This window comes from Citrus sinensis, chromosome 6 (assembly GCF_022201045.2).
Source record: "Citrus sinensis cultivar Valencia sweet orange chromosome 6, DVS_A1.0, whole genome shotgun sequence".
Classification (NCBI taxonomy): Eukaryota; Viridiplantae; Streptophyta; class Magnoliopsida; order Sapindales; family Rutaceae; genus Citrus; species Citrus sinensis.
In genome coordinates this window covers 24,830,138-24,849,739 of record NC_068561.1, presented here as the reverse complement: position 1 = coordinate 24,849,739, position 19,602 = coordinate 24,830,138, and the positions used below count along the sequence as shown (strand labels likewise).

The 19,602-nt window shown below is 36.7% G+C and overlaps 2 protein-coding genes across 10 annotated transcripts; both read left to right on the top strand.

Moving 5' to 3' along the window:
• The first annotated feature begins 1,714 nt into the window (after positions 1–1,714).
• On the top strand, positions 1,715–6,962 carry LOC102609409 (ABC transporter B family member 15-like). Its single transcript, XM_052443209.1, has 7 exons — positions 1,715–2,129; positions 2,245–2,299; positions 2,481–2,659; positions 2,856–3,313; positions 3,703–4,243; positions 4,358–5,305; positions 5,402–6,962. The coding sequence occupies exons 1-7, from the start codon at positions 1,902–1,904 to the stop codon at positions 6,770–6,772; spliced, it is 3,780 nt and encodes a 1,259-aa protein (XP_052299169.1). The 5' UTR covers positions 1,715–1,901; the 3' UTR covers positions 6,773–6,962.
• Positions 6,963–10,007: 3,045 nt separating this feature from the next.
• On the top strand, positions 10,008–19,278 carry LOC102607961 (paired amphipathic helix protein Sin3-like 2). 9 transcript variants are annotated; one of them, XM_025099741.2, is made up of 24 exons: positions 10,009–10,304; positions 10,400–10,481; positions 10,838–11,086; positions 11,161–11,341; positions 11,425–11,523; positions 11,664–11,837; positions 11,971–12,268; positions 12,981–13,126; positions 13,425–13,500; positions 13,576–13,605; positions 13,752–13,945; positions 14,040–14,194; positions 14,452–14,579; positions 14,681–14,935; positions 15,114–15,803; positions 15,975–16,063; positions 16,202–16,825; positions 16,902–17,002; positions 17,095–17,233; positions 17,316–17,468; positions 17,629–17,792; positions 18,526–18,637; positions 18,767–18,933; positions 19,039–19,278. In XM_025099741.2, exons 2-23 carry the CDS (start codon positions 10,402–10,404, stop codon positions 18,893–18,895), a joined length of 4,266 nt encoding a protein of 1,421 aa, XP_024955509.1. In that variant the 5' UTR covers positions 10,009–10,304; positions 10,400–10,401; the 3' UTR covers positions 18,896–18,933; positions 19,039–19,278. The 9 variants fall into 9 exon arrangements, 8 of the variants coding, with proteins under 8 accessions (XP_024955509.1, XP_024955508.1, XP_024955506.1 ...); XM_025099740.2 differs by having other exon boundaries at positions 16,193–16,825; positions 19,042–19,278; XM_025099738.2 differs by having other exon boundaries at positions 10,010–10,254; positions 16,193–16,825.
• Positions 19,279–19,602: the final 324 nt, after the last annotated feature.

Below are 19,602 nucleotides of genomic sequence, written 5' to 3'. Positions count from 1 at the left end.
TTATAATAATACTAAAGAAATGAAGTACTCTTTGAGATTGTTAATAGTGCTATACACATATAAGTTCGTACGTGAATGGACTTAGAAAAATGTAGTGATAGTGATAGATCATGAATCGTCTGGGTGTCACAAATGCATTGGCATCCCACCAATATAATTAATAAGAGAGAATGCAAGAACCCGACCTCTATATGCTATTTCTTAACCAGTAGGATGAAATAGGGAATTAAAATTTTAGTAAAGATATAAGTAATAAATATAACATTTATCATCATAAAACATGCATTCTCCTATATGATAATCAAGATATTTATTATCTTTGACCTTTGCAAGAATCCGACCTCATATTTTCTATAGAGAAAATGTCAAGCACACTTCTTTATGAAGTAACTAAAAATAAAATATTAAATTATTCAATAATGATTAAGAAAATATCTAAAAGGTAGTGGCGATGGATTCATCACCATAATAAATACGTGCTCGCATGAAACACCACACATATTAAAGAGTATACAAAGATGGATTAGAGATTAGTTTTCCCTTGATGTCTAAATATAAGTATTCATTTTTTAAGCGAAGATAGTATAACTTTTTTCTAAGAGAAAATAACAGGACTTTAGTAACAAACTTTTGGATATAAGTGATTTCTTCAAAATATTAAACAAACAACAATAATAATAAAATTAATAACAAAACTCCGGTTATATATTTATGCATTTTTAAATGCAAAACATTGAGTAACTTTTCCTATTAGAGGATAAGTAATTACGCAGGCATGTGACGTGTGCTATAATGACTCAGAATGACACAAAAGTTGTGAATTATTTAGACAAAACTATGTAAGGTCATCCGTGACAATTCTTACTACTCTCTTCTTGAATTATTTGGTTAACTTTTTCTTTCTTGTACAATTTTCTCTTCTTTTTCATCCACTTAGTTCATTTTTTTAATCTTTTTAACTCACCTAACCTATCATCATGCCTCAGGTCCATAAAATATTTAGTCTACTTTCATCATTAATCTCCTTTTCTTCTCCCATTCGTTTAACAACAGCACGCATCATTGTCATGCGTGATTTTTGTTTTGTATTATGTTATTTATTTTAGCCAATCCATTTGTTTATTTATAAATTCAAGGGCCGGAGATTGAGAACCGAAGAGTTGCGTGATAAATTGCACAAGTTTAAGAGGAAGAAAAACAATAACTAGAGAAACTAACAGGATACATGGGGCAAAATATAACAAAAAAAGAAGAGACCACGAAGCGTCTGGGTGTCACAAAAATCCCACCAATATGATGGTTAAGATATTTATTTTATAATAAAATGTGATTATAGGATGAATTGACCGATCAAGGAGCGGGCACTGTCGTATTTCCGCAAGTTTTTGTATATTATCGTGTAACACATTGAAGACTACTTAATTCATTAATTGTTGCTTTATCATTACAGCTAGTCTTCAAAGCAATTGTCAAAAATGGTTCTAAAAGTCATATCTAATTCACTCTACCATACATCAATTTTTTTTTTTTTTTTGATTAAGAAGGGCTCAATACCATACATCAATTTTATTTCACAGTTAAAGATGCACAATTCTAAAAATAGATTGTATTAAATTCGTTTGTCTTCCACATTGGCGGGTACTATTTTATTCTTGTTTATGATGTTCAAAATAGTTGTATTTTCCATTTATATACTACATAACCTCACTACGTAGTGTTGTTATATACAAAGATCATAACAAGAATATTAATTACCTGCCTCACAAAAAGAAGTGCTTAAAAGAGGATAACACACAGTTGCACCTATGTGTAAGCTTCTTATAAATCTGCCCATTCAGGGCACACCACTAACACGCACCTTTTAGGAAGTAGCTAATTTAGTTGTTTCAGTATCTCTGAAAATGAGTAGAGAAAGAGAGGGCGGAAGAAAAAACATGTTTGGGTCTTTTCGATCGATTTTCATGCATGCGGACCGTGTGGATATGTTTCTCATGGTTTTGGGATTCATTGCAGCCATATGTGATGGGTTATCAACACCTTTGTTGACATTTGTGATGTGTAGATTGATGAATAATGTTGGGAATGCATCCAGTCTCCCTGTGGATGTGTTTACTCATCAACTCTACAATGTAATATATGCTCTCATCTTTCTTTCTTTACTATGAATAATAATATTTCTTTCACGGAAATGAACTTATATTGAACCTGGCTTGCTTACACAAATCATTATTTTCTGGATGACAGAATGCGGTGATGATCTTGTACCTTGTTTGTATAGCATGGATTGCTGCTTTCCTAGGTGGGTTTTATAATTGCTGATCAGTTAAATTTGTTCAAGTTTTTTTTTAAATAAATAATTTTAATTGAATCTAAAGTTCAGCTCTAGCTAGTGGTAAGTAGCAGTCCTTTTAGGACTTAAGTCCAACGGGTAAGAAAAAAAAAATAATCTTCATTAAATCTTAATTTTTTGAGATTTTTAGAGGCATACTGTTGGACCAGAACGGGTGAAAGACAAGCAACAAGGATGAGAGCCGTCTACTTAAAAGCAATCCTGAGGCAAGATGTTGGATATTTTGACTTGCATGTCACAAGCACAGCAGAGATCATCTCAAGTGTTTCTAATGATACTCTTGTGATTCAAGATGTTCTCAGTGAAAAGGTTAATTAATTAGTAATTTAAAACCATTTGATTAATTTGACCCTTAAATTCTCCTACAACAAGTATACATATAGAAGTTATTCTAATATAGAAGTTATTCTAATATATTCTGTTAAATCTGAAGTGAAGATGCTTTTCAGTATCAATCAATTTACTTGCCGTTGAAGTGACTGTCTGAAATATTTGTGCCTGACAGCTTCCGAACTTTTTGGTAAATGTTGCTGTATTCTTTGGTAGCTACATCGTAGGCTTTATGATTCTATGGCAGCTAGTTGTTGTTGGGTTTCCCTTTGTTGTGCTTCTGGTGGTTCTTGGATTAATATACGGAAGGATTTTGATGGTATTATCACGAAAGATGAGAGAAGAGTACAACAAGGCTAATACGGTTGTGGAGCAGGCAATATCATCCGTACGAACTGTATATGCCTTTGTTGGTGAAGGCAAAACCCTTGATGAATTCTCTTCGGCCCTACAAGGGTCAGTCAAGTTAGGCTTAAAGCAAGGTTTGTGTAAAGGCTTTGCCAGTGGCATCAATGCAATTACATATGCTATTTGGTCCTTTTTGGCTTATTATGGCAGCAGACTGGTCATGTACCATGGGGCTAAAGGGGGAGCTGTTTTCGCTGCCGGAACCACCATTGTCGTCGGTGGCCAGTAAGTATCTGCACCTTTATTACTAAAATTCTAGTCTTGATTTCATGACACTATTTTTTTCCCCAGCTCAGTATAATTATAATTTTTTTAAAGAATTATAAATTTGTTTAGGTGGATTAATTAAATACATTAAATTTATGTTCAAAATGAATTTTAAAAATTTTCAAGTTTAAAATTGATTTCAAAAATCACATAAACTTCTGCGCACACAATTTTGTGATTAAAAAAAGAGATTTTATCATCTCAATTATACATACACACATAAATATAATATATATATATGAAATTTTGATATTTTTATATCTTTTTTCTTGTTTGTATTTAATTCTGATTATTTGATTTTCTGGCTATAAGACTGATGATGATACTCTGTGGGTCTTCTTAACCAGAGCACTAGGGGCTGGTTTATCCAACTTGAAGTACATTTCAGAAGCAGCGTCCGCAGGAGAACATATAAGGGATGTGATAAAAAGAGTCCCCGATATAGATTCAGAAAACATGGAAGGTGAAATCCTGGAGAAATTTTTAGGTGAAGTTGAGTTCAGGAATGTTGTATTCGCCTACCCATCAAGGCCCGAAACCATAATCTTCAAAGACTTCTGCCTAAAAGTTCCAGCTGGAAATACAGTGGCCTTAGTTGGTGGCAGTGGCTCGGGAAAATCCACAGTAGTGTCGTTATTACAAAGATTTTACGGCCTACTTGGGGGAGAAATCCTGCTTGATGGAGTTGCCATCGATAAATTGCAGCTCAAATGGCTAAGGTCACAGATGGGTTTGGTGAGCCAAGAGCCGGCACTTTTCGCAACAAGTATTAAGGAAAACATACTTTTTGGCAAGGAAGATGCCTCAATGGAGGAGATCATTGAGGCGGCCAAAGCTTCAAATGCACATAATTTCATTTGTCAGTTGCCACAGCAATATGATACCCAGGTAATTAGTTCTGCTCGGGCCTAGGCCAGCTTGCCATTCAAAATGACCGAAAGCAAACACTATATATCGAACTCACTCAATTAACAATATTTATTTGTGTTTTAAAATTAACAGGTTGGTGAAAGAGGAGTTCAAATGTCAGGGGGACAGAAGCAAAGGATTGCTATAGCGCGAGCAATAATCAAATCACCCAGAATCCTTCTGCTAGATGAAGCAACCAGTGCCCTAGACTCTGAATCGGAGCGTGTTGTTCAGGAAGCCCTAGAGAATGCAGCCGTTGGCCGCACCACCATTGTCATAGCCCATCGTCTCTCTACCATCCGCAGCGCAGACGTCATTGTCGTAATCCAAAATGGACAAGTCATGGAAACAGGATCCCATGATGAGCTAATACAAGATGAAAATGGCCTGTACACTGCACTTGTACATCTTCATCAGACTGAAAAACGAAATAAAAATCCTGGAGAGGGAAGTATTATGGATCTCAATAATAAAGACTTGCATAGCTTGTCTTCTCTATCAAACTTGACTGACGTAAACAGCATTAGTAGTAGCAGATTTTCGCAGGTTAGTAGGTCAAGCTCTGATGTCTCTTTCTCGCAAAGTAGAGCTTCCTTAGAGGATGGTAATCTAAAGCAAAACAACCGAGAAGAGGATAACAAGAAATTAACAGCACCATCTTTCAGGAGATTGTTAGCTTTGAATTTACGGGAATGGAAACAAGCAAGCTTGGGGTGTCTGAGTGCAATATTATTTGGTGCAGTGCAGCCAGTTTATGCATTTGCAATGGGTTCTATGATATCAGTATATTTTTTGAAAGACCATGATGAGATTAAAGAGAAAACAAGATTTTATTCACTGTGTTTCTTTGGGCTATCGATATTTTCTTTGTTAACTAATGTTTGTCAGCAGTATTATTTCGCTTACACGGGTGAGTACTTGACCAAAAGGATTAGAAAAAATATGCTTTCAAAGATACTCACGTTTGAAGTTGGGTGGTTTGATCAAGATGAGAATTCAAGTGGTGCGATTTGCTCTCGACTTGCCAAAGATGCCAATGTGGTATGTACTAAACATTTTTGCTCTATGTACTAAACATTTTTGCTCTTACATGATGCATTAAAGTGCTCTTCTTAACCGTAGTTTGATTTTTGGCAGGTGAGATCATTGGTGGGTGATCGGGTTGCTTTGCTTGTACAAACTCTCTCTTCTATAACCATAGCCTTCACCATGAGCCTAATAATTTCATGGAGGCTGGCGTTAGTGATCATAGCAGTCCAGCCTCTCGTCATTGTATGCTTCTACGGCAAAGAGGTACTGCTGAAAAGAATGTCAAAGAAGGTGATAAAGGCACAAGATGAAAGCAGCAAGCTAGCTGCTGAGGCAGTCTCCAATCTCAGGACCATCACTGCCTTCTCTTCCCAAGAACGGATTCTGAAAATGCTCGAAAAGGCTCAAGAAGCCCCACGACGAGAGGGTGTTCGACAGTCTTGGATTGCTGGTATATGCCTTGCCTTTTCCCGAGCCCTAGTGTCATGCGTCGTGGCACTAGCCTTTTGGTATGGTGGTAGGCTCGTCGCCAGGGGATACATTAATGCAAAATCTCTTTTCGAAATCTTCTTGGTGTTAGTGAGCACGGGCAAGGTTATAGCTGATGCTGGTACAATGACTACAGACATTGCTAAAGGCTCAAATGCTGTTGCTTCGGTCTTTGCTGTATTGGACCGGGATACTAAGATTAACCCTGAAGATCCGAAAGGTTATCGACCTGAAAAAATAACAGGACACATTGAACTTCAATATGTACATTTTGCATACCCTGCTAGACCTGATGTGATGATTTTCAAAGGCTTCTCAATCAATATTGTAGCAGAAAAGTCAACGGCATTGGTGGGACAAAGTGGGTCTGGCAAATCGACAATCATTGGCTTAATTGAACGGTTTTATGATCCTTTGAAGGGTGCTGTGAAAATTGATGGTGAAGACATCAGATCATACCACCTTAGGTCGCTGAGGAGACATGTTGCACTTGTTAGCCAAGAGCCTGCTCTGTTTGCGGGTACCGTCAGAGAAAACATAACATACGGAGCATCTGATAAAATCGACGAATCAGAGATCATTGAAGCCGCGAAGGCAGCCAATGCACATGATTTTATCGCCGGACTGAGTGAAGGTTATGACACGTGGTGCGGAGACAGGGGATTGCAGCTATCTGGAGGCCAAAAGCAACGCATTGCCATAGCTCGTGCCATACTGAAAAATCCAGCAGTGTTATTGTTAGATGAGGCGACAAGCGCACTTGATAGTCAGTCGGAGAAATTGGTGCAGGAAGCACTTGAGCGTCTAATGGTGGGGAGAACCAGTGTGGTGGTAGCACATCGGCTAAGTACCATTCAAAATTGTGATATGATTGCGGTGTTGGAACAAGGACGTGTGGTGGAGGAAGGGAGCCATGAATCTTTGTTGGCAAAGGGACCCGCAGGAGCTTACTACTCATTGGTCAGCCTCCAAACAGCAGAACAGAATTGACAACGGCGGTCAACTAAATTTTAATTAATGGGAGGAAGTGAATACATATTAGAGATATATTTTGCTATAAAACTTAACGCATGTGCATAGAAGTTCCTGCTTATTGCTCCTCTTCAAAGCATCAGGCATTCTGCCAATGCTATATTGTAAGTTTCTGTCAACCTTGGTTTAAATAAAATAACTTGAATGAGCAGCGTTAGACCTTCTGCCGAAAACAAATTAAATATTTAATGGCTACATCCTCCAATGTTGGTGTGACTCCAAAATGGGAAAATCGATCTCTTGACCTTTTCTAGTACTGCAAGTGCTAAATAAATTGGACTGTCACATTGAAGATGGGAAACAATAGTCAAAAAGAGATTAAGCAAATTTCATAACACAACACATGGTGTAGGTTCTTTCAACAGATGCATCACAAACAGTTTCTATTTTTATTTTTTAGCCATTTTTGAACCTTGCAAGTAGTTTAGGAAGTAACCTCTGCCTCTTGGAAGGAACCAATTAAGGGGAAAGCTAAACGGAGGTGCCTTATTGTAGTCTGTTTCTTGTCTCGGGAAATGGGCAGTGAAAGAAAAGGCAGCGAGGTCAAGAAAAACAGCAGATTTATTTTCGATCCATTTTCATGCAGGCTGGTGGTGTCGGTTGTGGAAACCAAAACTATTGTTGGTTTGGTGAATAATGAAGGAAATGCGTCGGCGCTCATCGTTTGTGCCTTTGTTGGGGAAACCAAAACTATTGGTAAATTCTCGTTAGCCTTACAGGCCATTCAAATTGGGATTAAGGCAGGGCTTGGCTAAACATACATACTTTAATATACTATATCATCATTCACGCTTTGACCGCACTGTTAATTTCTTATGCTTAATCCCATAAACATAAAAGATAATGTAGTCAATCACGGCTCTGCTAGCAGTGATCTAGATTAACCCTTAATTTTTTTTTTTTTGTTTTTGGCTTTTGCAAGTTGTGTTGATTGCAATGGCCTCGTCACTTTCTTCAATGAGTACTAATGCATATTATGTGCATATTTTTTTTTCCTTTTATGTACAAAAGATTATATACTCATTGATTTGGGTCTTTCTCAATTCTGAACATTAATTAGTATGTGCAAATAGCATATTAGTAGCAAAACCAAGGAAAATCCCTGTGATCAGCACTATGTGAGCAAAATCAAGAACAATGGAAATTACATGTTTCTGGAATTTAGTTGTTGACAGGTGAGAGTCTTTGGTAATGGTGGGTCACGATCAAAATTGCTGTGCTTTTTGCAAACGATATGTGCTGTATGTAAGAAATCGCAATTGGGATAATCATTTCCTGCATGGGAAACCTGGCATTGGTGGTGACATTGATATGCATGGCAGTCCAGCCTCTGGGCTTGAGATCTAATTGGATATTGGCCCTTTGAGTCCTCTCCTTAGCGTTTGGTGGGCGATCGAATGGCTTTGCAGAAACCATACAGTAGCCTACATTCATCATGGATTTACTCATTACATGGGCCATGGACGCTGGCAATAGTGGGCTGGGAACGAGTCGGGTCATTGCCCATGCCGGTATCATGACTACGGACCTTACTAAAGAGTCGGATTCTGTCGGGTCAGATTGTGTTGCTGCCGGTATTGGACCGCTGTACAAGGGCTGCGCCTAAAGATTCTAAAAAGTTACAAAATTGTATTTTCATTTTCTTTTCTTTTCTTTTTTCCCAATATTTTGGATGCATTTAATCACTATTTTACCTCACTGTTTTGTTTTAAGGTGCTAATTATTAATTGTTTCAAAAAAGAAAAAAAAAAGGGTGTTAACTAATATCATATTAGCATAATGAGCTCACCCAAAAATAGGCAGGTAGGTGATTGGACAGGCTTATGTTGTTCTTATCCTCTAATTTAATTTATTGGAAATAAAAAAATAAAACTATCAAACTCTCCCCTTTTCGGGATAAAAACACGCTCACAGTTTTTGTTCTCTTGCTTCCTCAGCTGTCTGTTTTACTTTGGAAGCTGAAACAACCTGAACTGGTTCTGTTTATTTTGGCCAAGTTTTAGTTGAAAACAGCTCTAGCTTTGTACTTCACGCACAGCTTTTATGCTGAGGCAAATCTTGAATCTCCGTTACAAAAAACTAAAAACAATTGTAAACTCAAGAACTGTACGATTCACCCCCCCCCCCCTTCTTTTTAGATTTCAGATTTCAAGCATTGGGCTGTTTTTAGTGTCTTGGGTTGGGCTCGGACCATTTTTTTCGTCTTTTTTTTTTTTTTAATTTCCTTTGATGACGATGACCAACCAATATACGATGTTAAAACTTGCAAATGTTTGCTTAAAACCCAAAAAAAAAAAATAAAAAAAATTTGTAAACATTTATATTTTGATATTAATCGTGCACCGGAATGAATGATTTGATCCCTTCTTTTATTAGCATTTACGAAATTATATCCACTTACGTGCTAGTGTGATTGTGTGATGGGTACTACAGGGTCTTGAAATTTCGATAATATTACATAAAACCACAAATTAATTCTACGAATTTGTACAAATACAAATAAATATAAGATGATATAATGTATGAATGAACATATAAATAACACGTCATACACTCTCATTTGTTTGTTCGCGCTTGACCAGTTCATTTTCACGAGAGCCAATTTGTAACCTGTCAATAAATTTGCATATGTAAGTAAATGTGCTACCATCTCTCGTAAGTCATTTTTGAAAATGCAAAGAAATTTTAGGATTTTTCTTTTATATATATATATATTATCTTATAATTCAATTTCCATTAAGTAATGGGCTTTTCAATCTACTAATTATTAGATCCAAAATGGGAATGAAATCATTATAAACCCTAAAATTATCTTCGGATTTTTTTTTCCTCTTTATATAAAGATTACGATTCTCTTATGGTATGAACTTCTCTTTGATAAAAGTATAAGTAAAATTTAAAGTTAATTACCCGTGAGTGATTTTTGTATGATTTATTTATTTTTTATTTCCCACAGTTTTGTGTGATTTATTTTAAGAATTAATCAAATTGTGCATGCGGAATTGCGGCAAAATCAAGTCTCTTCGGTTGACCTTACTGTGAAATCTTAGAAGAGCCCATTTGAAGCCAAAGAAAACACAAAAAACTGCTTCCAAAATTAGACCTTTATTTATTTATTTATTTATTTAATAATATTATTATTATTTTTAAATAACCTTTGCTGTGCTTGTGCTTGTGCATGTGCAATTTTATTACAATTTGCAAAAGCAAAACCTCTCGCTCGCTCGCTCTCTCTCTCACACAACACCACTATTTTCGAATTTTCAGATTTTGACTCTCACCATTTTCTCTTCTCATTAAGTCCCTCGACGCACGCACACTATTCTCCATTTCATTTCCTCTTAAAAAAAAGATATATAATAAATAAATTTAGAGGAAAAAAAAAAAAAGGCTTATTATTATTCTCTCTTTTGTAACCCCGATCAGACTCTTGCTTCTAAGTTAGTAGTTTGTTTCTAAGATCTGTTTTAAATAAAGCCTTAGCCCTCAGGTCCTGTAATTATTTTTCATTCAAAACGGTAATCTTATTTTTTTTATCTATTTCACAAATTAGTTATTCGTGTAATATTTGTTTTTGTTTTTCAGAAATGAAACGAATAAGAGACGATGTGTATGGTGGCTCACAATTTAAAAGGCCTTTAACGACTGCTCCTCCTCGCGGTGAATCGTAAGCTACCTTTGTTTTATTTTGCCCTGCTGATTCATGGTGTTTGGCTCTCGTGCTATTCGTGAATTGTCTTTGATTGCTTGTTTTTCGATTATGAAGGACGTAAAAATCGTTACGTTATTGGTTGTTTTTTCAAATTATATTCATGATTTGTGTCTTTCTGAGAAAATGGGTTTGGGTTTGTTTTGGCACGAAAGTTGTAGGGTGCAACACTAGTGCCTCAGTTTCGAATCTAGTGCACTTGCACTTAGGTTTTGCCGTTAGCTTCAAGAACATATGGGCAGTTGAGGGAAAATGTTATTATTTTCTTTTTTATTATAAAGCATATAAATTATTAATTTTCTTTGGCTGTGAAGCTATGGGCTGTCCCCTCAACTGCCAGGCACAGGAGCAGGTGGAGGCGGAGGTGCAGGTGGAGGTGGAGGTGCAGGCGCTGGCGGAGGCAGTGGGGTAGGAGGTGGAATGACGGCTGGAATGGGTACCTCGCAGAAACTGACAACGAGCGATGCCTTAACTTATCTCAAGGAGGTAAAGGACATGTTTCAAGACCAAAGGGAAAAATATGACATGTTCCTAGAAGTCATGAAAGATTTCAAGGCTCAGAGGTATATTCTTTTGCTTCCGTTAGTTTTTGCTGGTGACAAATGGAGGTGTTGTTTTTAATTTTGTCGTTTTCCAGAACCGATACTGCGGGTGTCATTGCAAGGGTGAAGGACTTATTTAAAGGACATAATAATTTGATTTTTGGATTCAATACCTTCTTGCCAAAGGGTTATGAAATAACACTTGATGAGGATGAGGCTCCTCCAAAGAAAACGGTTGAATTTGAAGAAGCAATTACTTTCGTAAATAAGATAAAGGTGAAAGCTTCGTCCCATTATGGTATTTTGAGGTGAAAATGTTGGCTTTTTAGGTTTCTAATTGATGGGTCTCCTTGTTACAGAAACGTTTCCACAATGATGAACATGTCTATAAATCATTCCTTGAAATTTTGAATATGTATAGGAAGGAGCACAAGGATATTAATGAGGTCTACAGTGAGGTAAATAAATGTTAAAAGTTTTCTGTTTCCTAGGATGATTTGTTAACTTTCCATATTCACCAAATCTTTTCTTTTTCTGAAAGTTATTATTTGTCCGCTAATTAATTGCGTTTGGTCGTTTCTGTTCAAATATTTTTCAGGTTGCCTCTCTTTTTGAGGACCATGCAGATCTTCTCGAGGAATTCACTAGATTCTTACCTGACACTTCAGCAACATCTTTATCTCACAATATTCCATTTGTCCGAAATTCAACACAACGGGGCAATGAGCGAAGTGCTGGTATACCACCATTGAGGCAAATGCAAATGGACAAGGTATTTGCTCTGGCCCCCATTTTTTTTTACTTTTTTGGGTTTTACAATCTCCTTTCTTTTTGGTATTGTATGTGTTTCTTCTTCTTTCTTCTGAAGATTCTTATTGGTAAGCTAGTGAATCTAATTTTTCCAGCATCGTCGGCGAGATAGGATTGCTACTTCCCATGCTGATCGTGATCTTAGTGTTGATCGTCCTGAGATGGATGATGAGAAATTGATGATAAAAATGCAGAAGGAGCAGAGGAGACGTGCAGAAAAGGAAAATAGGGATAGGAGAAATCGTGATCAAGATGATAGAGAAATTGATCACGATAATAATAGGGACTTCAACTTGCAGCGTTTTCCTGACAAAAAGAAGTCTATCAAGAAAGTTGAAGGTTTTGGAGCAAATTCTAGCTTTGCTTCTTATGATGACAAGGATGCCTTGAAGAGTGAGTCAGTTGTTCCATTTAATGTGCTAATGCCTAAGTATTTTCTTTAATACATTTATGCATATATAGTTCGTACTAGGGCTCTTTGCAAGTAGTTATTTTCTGGCATGTCTGGGAGGAGCTTTCTCCTTGTGTTACCCATTACTAACATTGCTATATTTATTTTTCTTGTGCTTGGTAAGTATCTAAGTCATTGTTGATGATCCGTAGATGCTTCTCCCTGTCAAAGAGTTGTAATGCTCTCTAGAGTACTGTCCCCTCTAGGGGCGGGGGATATAATGCTACACTGCTTTTCTAGTTGGGCGGGAATATTGTGACCCTATTTCTTTCATGATTATCATACCTCTCCATCAAATAGTGACACTTATCCTAGAAATGACCTAAATCAGCATTTTGCATGGCTTTTGATTTATGTGAACCTGGAGAAATGATAATTGATCTGGATGTTATTAACAAGTTGTGCTTCACGAGGATATTGAAAGGTATGCAGGCAACAGGCTTTTCTATTGCGAGCCCAATTGTCTAACCGTAGGTAAAGGGACTGGGCTACATGTGGAGCTTTTTTATGGTGGTACTTACTACTTAGCATGTCAATGTGAACCAGCATTTTGGAGTTCTTAAGTCTTACACTTTACGTGTTCTTTGTGGTGATTTTAGGCTTAAATTGTTTCCTATCATATATTAGTTTCTTTCTTGTTCTAAGGTTTCTCAGTTACTGTGGCAGGCATTTACAACCAAGGGTTCATCTTCTGCGACAAAGTTAAGGAGAAGTTATGTTCAGATGACTACCAGGCATTCTTGAAGTGTCTTCATATTTATAGCAATGGAATAATTAAAAGGAACGATTTACAAAATTTGGTATGCCCTATTTGTCTGTGGCAGTTATTTGAGCCTTTTAATCTTATGTTAGATTATCTATTCATCTTTAAAGGGCCTTTGCAGGCGTATGTTTCGCCGTTGGCTTTTGCCTCCTAATTAACATAATGATATATTCATTTAACTATTTTGTATACAATTTTTATCTCCGTGCAGGATCGCAAATCTATATTTCTGTGGCTATAAATTCTCTGTATTTATTTATTTTCCTTATGGAAGAGCAGAATTGAGAGATAGACTACTCTATTATTTATGGTAACTCGGTGTCTTTTTCTTTTAGGTTACTGATTTACTTGGAAAGTATATGGATCTTATGGATGAGTTCAATCATTTCTTTGAGCGTTGTGAGAATATTGGTAACTGTTGAAACCTGTCTTGCTTAATTGGTTTTAATTTTGAAGGTTGTGTCTAATCAAGATCTTTTCTTGCAGACGGGTTCCTCGCTGGTGTTATGAGTAAAAGTACGTAAAATTATGTATTTTGCTTTCTTCTTTTTTCATTTTTTCAATTCTTGACAGGCATAAAGCTGCTGGAATTTATCTAGTTCCTACTCCCTCCCCCACCCTGTGTATTGTGTGTTCTGATTTTTCTTGCTTTTTGATTGTAGAATCACTATGCAATGACGGGCATGTATCCAGATCTGTGAAGATAGAGGACAAAGATAGAGAACATAAGCGTGAAATGGAAGTAACTAAAGAAAAGGACCGATACAAGGAGAAGTATTATGCAAAATCCATTCAAGAGCTTGATCTTTCTAACTGTCAACGTTGCACGCCCAGCTATCGGCTTCTTCCAGATGACGTATGACTGTTCAGTTATATTATATTCATGGATTTTTTTTTTTAATTTGCTAGTTATTTGTTTTTTTATTTTTTTGGTTTTTGTCACTTTGTAGTATCCAATACCTTCAGCTAGCCAGAGATCGGAACTTGGTGCTCAAGTTCTGAATGATCACTGGGTTTCTGTGACTTCTGGAAGCGAGGACTACTCTTTTAAACATATGCGTAGAAATCAGTATGAAGAAAGCTTGTTCAGATGTGAAGATGATAGGTAGGAGTGCATGATACTGGATTTGGAATTTATTAATCTTGGCCCTCAATTATGGTATATATCATGTTTAAAAGGAGATGTAAGTACTTTTGAGTTGAATTTTTGAGGATCGATGCGGTTTTCTGTGTGGTATATACTTTTTAGTTCATGTTGTTGTTTAAAAGCTAATTATAATCATGCATTGGAATAGAACAAGGTAATAATAATTTTTCTCAATATTTCTGGTAACTGATGATGGCGTTGTTATTATCATTTAGGTTTGAGCTGGACATGTTGTTAGAATCTGTGAGCTCAACTGCTAAACGTGCAGAGGAATTGCTGAATAGCATCAATGAAAATAAAATCACTCTGGAGACCCCCTTCCATCTTAAAGATCACTTTAGTGGTATGTATATATATCTTATTCAAGAAATATATTATATTCCATTGGCCAGAGTTATTATTTCTTTTCTTGACTCTGACTCATTTCTGTTGCCCACATTGCAGCTTTAAATTTAAGGTGCATTGAGCGTTTGTATGGTGATCATGGTCTTGATGTCATGGACATATTGCGTAAAAATCCAGCAATTGCACTGCCAGTTATGTTGACTCGTTTGAAGCAAAAACAGGAAGAGTGGACGAAGTGCCGATCAGATTTTAACAAGGTTTGGGCTGAAATATATGCTAAAAACCATTACAAATCACTTGATCATCGCAGCTTCTACTTTAAGCAACAAGATTCGAAGAACTTGAGCACAAAATGTAAGTAAAAGTTTTTCATCCAAGTTAATGGCCACTTCATTGCACATATGAGCATTTCTAGCTAAGGGAGAATTTTATACATCTTAAGGAGAGTAGACTACACTAAAATTTTTGTGATGTGGTATGCAAACACTTTGTTTTTATCTTCCATTCTGAGAGTCCATACTTGATATTGCAGCTTTGGTGGCTGAAATTAAGCAGTTCAAAGAGAATAAACAGACAGAGGATGATGTGCTTTTTGTTATTGCTGCTGGTCACAGACAACCCGTAATTCCTCACCTGGAATATGGGTACTCTGATAGCAACATTCATGAAGATTTGTATAAACTTGTTCAGTATTCTTGTGAAGAGATGTGCTCGACCAAAGATCAACTGAATAAAGCTATGAAGCTATGGACTACCTTCTTGGAGCCAATGCTGAGTGTTCCTCCTCGACCTAGTGACGTAGAGGGTGCTGAAGATGCGGGAAAAGCTAGGCATTCTGGGAAAAATAACAGTGCATCAAGCATGGTGGAAAGTGATGGAAGTCCTGGGCCTGATGGCACCGTAAATTCTAGACAGCCAATATCTTCTGGAAATGGAGATGAAAATACTTCAACAGAATTAAATAATTTATGCCGGACTGCTTTGTCCAATGGGGATACGATAACTAAAGAAAATGTTCCGGACTCAGATCGTGTCTACAGAGATGATTTGTCCTGTAGTGCTCTTCAGCTAGAAAAAGAGCAGAAAAATGTAGATATTTCTGATAAAAGGTCTGGAATTATCATACAAGTTGCAGTGGGTGAGCGAGTAGCAAATTCCGATGCTTCGCCTGCAATTGGTGCAGAAAACAGTCATGGCAGAACTGGCTCTGAAATGATGTCAGGTCTGTAAATTAGGATCATCAATTGCATGAAAATTGTCTTTATGTAATATTTGGTTCTTATCTTGATCTAGTTAGTCTTTATGATTTCCTTTTCATTGTATGTAAGAGTAATTATACATGTGTATATAACTTGAATCCTGCTGCAATGTTGAGAATATCTTCAATTTTAAGGGTATGGTGCAGCTTCTTTGAGACCTTGTGACGCCGCTAAAGATGACCTTAAACACGAAGCTAATGTCAATCCAGTCCCTCCATCAGAGGTATGATTTTACAGTTGGGGCAACTTTCAGATCCTAGCTGGTATAGACATTGCAGCTGGGAAGAAGAGAATTTTCTTATTAATTTTTATATTAATTTGTAAGTATTTTCATATTAATTTGTTAGTATAGTTGACACAGGGCTGTGATCTAGCAAAACCGACTTTATTGGAAAATGGAGCTTTGAGAGATGGTGCTAAAGGCATTAATTATCATGAAAAATTAGTTGGGCCCACCAAAATTGAAAAAGAAGAGGGTGAGTTATCGCCCAATGGTGATTTTGAGGAGGATAATTTTGGTGTCTATGGAGATGCTGCTGTGAAGACCTTGCCTAAGGCAAAGCATGGTGTTGAAAGCAGGCAATATCAGTCTAAAAATGAAAAAGGATTACAACATCAGGTTGTTGGAGGAGAAAATGATGCAGATGCTGATGATGAGGACAGTGGAAATGCTTCTGTGGCTGGTGATGATGCCTCAGGAAGTGAGTCTGCAGGTGATGAGTACTCCCGCGAGGAGCATGAAGAGGAGGAAGATGTAGAACGAGATGATGTTGACGGCAAGGCTGAGAGTGAAGGCGAAGCAGATGGAATGGCTTATCAACACTTTGTGGGTGGAGATTGCATGTCATTGCCTATGTCTGAACGTTTTCTTTTGTCTGTCAAGCCTCTTGCAAAGTTTGTGCCTGCAACCTCAGTTGAAGAAAGGAAAGATTGTAGGGTATTTTATGGAAATGACGACTTTTATGTGCTTTTCAGGCTTCATCAAGTAAGTAGTTGCACTGTTGGGGTGTTTTTAAAGGCTAATCATTGCTATTTTTAACTATTCTATTTGAATTTGCCAGACTCTATATGAAAGAATTCAATGGGCAAAAATGAATACAACAGGTGCTGAAATGAAACGGAGAACTTCTAAGGAGGCCAGTTGCTCAGATCTCTATGCCAGGTGGCTCAACATCACATAATCTAGTTTTAATAAAATTAAAAGTCCGTCATGCATTTTAATCTTGAATGTTTTATTATCTGTGTGCTGCACAGATTTATGACTGCACTACACAATTTGCTTGACGGATCGATTGACAATGCGAAGTTTGAGGATGAGTGCCGAGCTATTATAGGAAATCAGTCATATGTGTTGTTTACCTTGGACAAGTTACTATATAGATTATGTAAACAGGTTAGTTCCCCACATTCTTTGAATAGTTTATTGCCTCTGCCTTGTGAAGTTTCCAAATCTTAGTTCTTGAATCCTGCTGCAGCTTCAAACTGTTGCTGCTGATGAGATGGATAACAAGCTTATTCAGTTATACGAGTATGAAGAATCCCGGAAACCTGGGAAGCAGATTGATTCAGTTTATTATGAGAATGCCCGTGTACTCCTCCATGAAGAGAATATATATCGAATACAACTCGTTAAGTCCTTTGAACTTTTCTTTTTCCTTCTTTCCTCTCCGCTCATATGTACACTCACCTATCAACATACACGCTGCTTGCCTATAGTTGTTGACTTCACTGTCTATGTAACTATTTGTTCACATGTTTTTTTTTTTTTTTTCAATATTCTCTTGGCAGTCATCTTCCCCATCTCGTCTATCCATCCAGCTTATGGATAATGTGATTGAAAAGCCAGAGGCATTTGCGGTTACCATGGATCCTAATTTTGCAGCTTATCTCCTCAATGATTTTCTGTCTGCCTTTCTTGGCAAAAAGGAGCCACATGCCGTTGTTCTTCGGAGGTAGTAACTTTACAGTTCGGATTATGTTGCTTTCTAATTACTCTGTGTACTCACCCAACTATATAGGGAGCAGATAAAGGATGCATTTCTTTAAACGCTAAATTAATTTTTATTTTGTTCAGACTACAATCACTTAATTAAACTGTTGCCATTCATTCATATCTAATTTCTCCGATATATTATTTTTATTTTATTAATACTTTCACAAGGTCGAATAAATTAGTTTTGGTCTAACGAAGAATTGTAAGCTTGAAATTGCACATGTTGCGATGTTGGACCAAATATAAGGGTAAGAACCAAGTCATTCAAGCAAGTCAACAAAGTCATGCTCTCGATTTAAATGATAAGTATAAAGCATTGCAAGTCCACAGTATGAGCTACATAATTGAAGGTTCTTCCTCCAGATAAGGGTTGTCAGTGAAAGTCTAGGTTACTGATTACAACAAATAGGTATCAGGTTTAAGTTGAAAAGCCATTGAAGGTATGGATACCCAAATAAGTTGGCAATCAGTATTCTTTAACTCTTCTAGGATTGGCCATTTAAGTTTTAAAGTCATTGAAGGTATGCATACCCAAGATATATTCAGCTGATCTAGCTCTAAGCCATTTATGTTTCAGTTATATATGGTTTTAGCATTTTTATTAGCTTTAAAGCACAATGCTTGAGAAAAAAGGTTTTGAAAATCAGTTAAATCGTTATCTAATATGATTATTATTATTAATCTATCTGCAGAAACAAGCGTAGATTTGAAGGCCTAGATGAACTTTCTGCTGCATGCATGGCCATGGAAGGTGTTCAATTGGTTAATGGTCTTGAGTGCAGGATAGCCTGCAACTCGTACAAGGTCTAATTATATAGTTTGGCTATTTGCTTTAAGCTTTACCTTGCTTCTGCAACACTTTGGCTAATACAAAATTTATGAATTCCTCATATTAGAGTTTGTAGCAATTAAATGGGTGCTATTTTATGGCAGATCACTTATGTTCTAGACACTGAAGATGTCTTCTATCGGCGAAAAAGAAGAAGAACATACCGGGCAAGATCTTCACATTATAATCAGGCAAGAGTACTGCGGTTTCACAGATTCTTGTCAGCCTCGTAAATTTTTTGTATCATCTCCCATGGGCTCCCAGGCTCGAGGTAGATTCATTTTCCATTGTTAAAATCCTTTCTGTTTTCGCTTCCTCTTGATCATAGAGCTACATACTTAGAAATACCATACAGCTGATTTTGTCATATCTGCAGAAGCCATCCTGGAAGCAATCAAAGCCTCGGGCCTTTCGAGTGGCACATCTTTCATGTACCATTGCATAGAAGAAGGGTGGTCAGAGACTGTAGCATACCGTTTTGTTTAGTTTATATGAATGGCATTTGAGTCATTAAAATTCTGTAAATAGAGTGTATGATATGTTATTTTTGTAAAGATAAAATTTGGTTCTTTTGCTCTGTTTCCCTATGGATGACAACTTTTCTCTCGTTTCTTCATTTCTCTACTTTTTAACTTTTCCATTTCTAACAATTTTGGTTGTGGTTTTCTTCATTTATTGAACCTTATAAAGAATCAAAATTGAGTGTTTATTTTGGTTTGAGAGAAAAAAAGAAAAAAAATTGGGGGGGGGGGGGGGGGCAAAATTTGTATTTTATTTGGTTTCCAAAAAATTAAAAAACACACAACAGAAATTAAATGTTTATAAAATTTTGGAGATTAATTTCATTTATTACTCATTTATCAGAATTTGCTTAACAAAATAAAATGGCTGACGATGACGCCAAAGTAAAAGGAAGCCCAAAAGGATTATTTGAATCGGG

What these genes read in the sequence shown, in the direction of transcription:
- LOC102609409 (XM_052443209.1), top strand. Translation starts at nt 1,902, where the DNA reads ATGAGTAGAGAAAGAGAGGGCGGAAGAAAAAACATGTTTGGGTCTTTT. An exon ending in AAGATGTTCTCAGTGAAAAG is followed by an intron (nt 2,660 to 2,855) that starts GTTAATTAATTA and finishes TGTGCCTGACAG; the next exon opens with CTTCCGAACTTTTTGGTAAA. An exon ending in TTGCCAAAGATGCCAATGTG is followed by an intron (nt 5,306 to 5,401) that starts GTATGTACTAAA and finishes GATTTTTGGCAG; the next exon opens with GTGAGATCATTGGTGGGTGA.
- LOC102607961 (XM_025099740.2), top strand. Translation starts at nt 10,402, where the DNA reads ATGAAACGAATAAGAGACGATGTGTATGGTGGCTCACAATTTAAAAGG. An exon ending in TGACAAGGATGCCTTGAAGA is followed by an intron (nt 12,269 to 12,980) that starts GTGAGTCAGTTG and finishes AAGGTTTCTCAG; the next exon opens with TTACTGTGGCAGGCATTTAC. An exon ending in TAGCCTGCAACTCGTACAAG is followed by an intron (nt 18,638 to 18,766) that starts GTCTAATTATAT and finishes ATTTTATGGCAG; the next exon opens with ATCACTTATGTTCTAGACAC.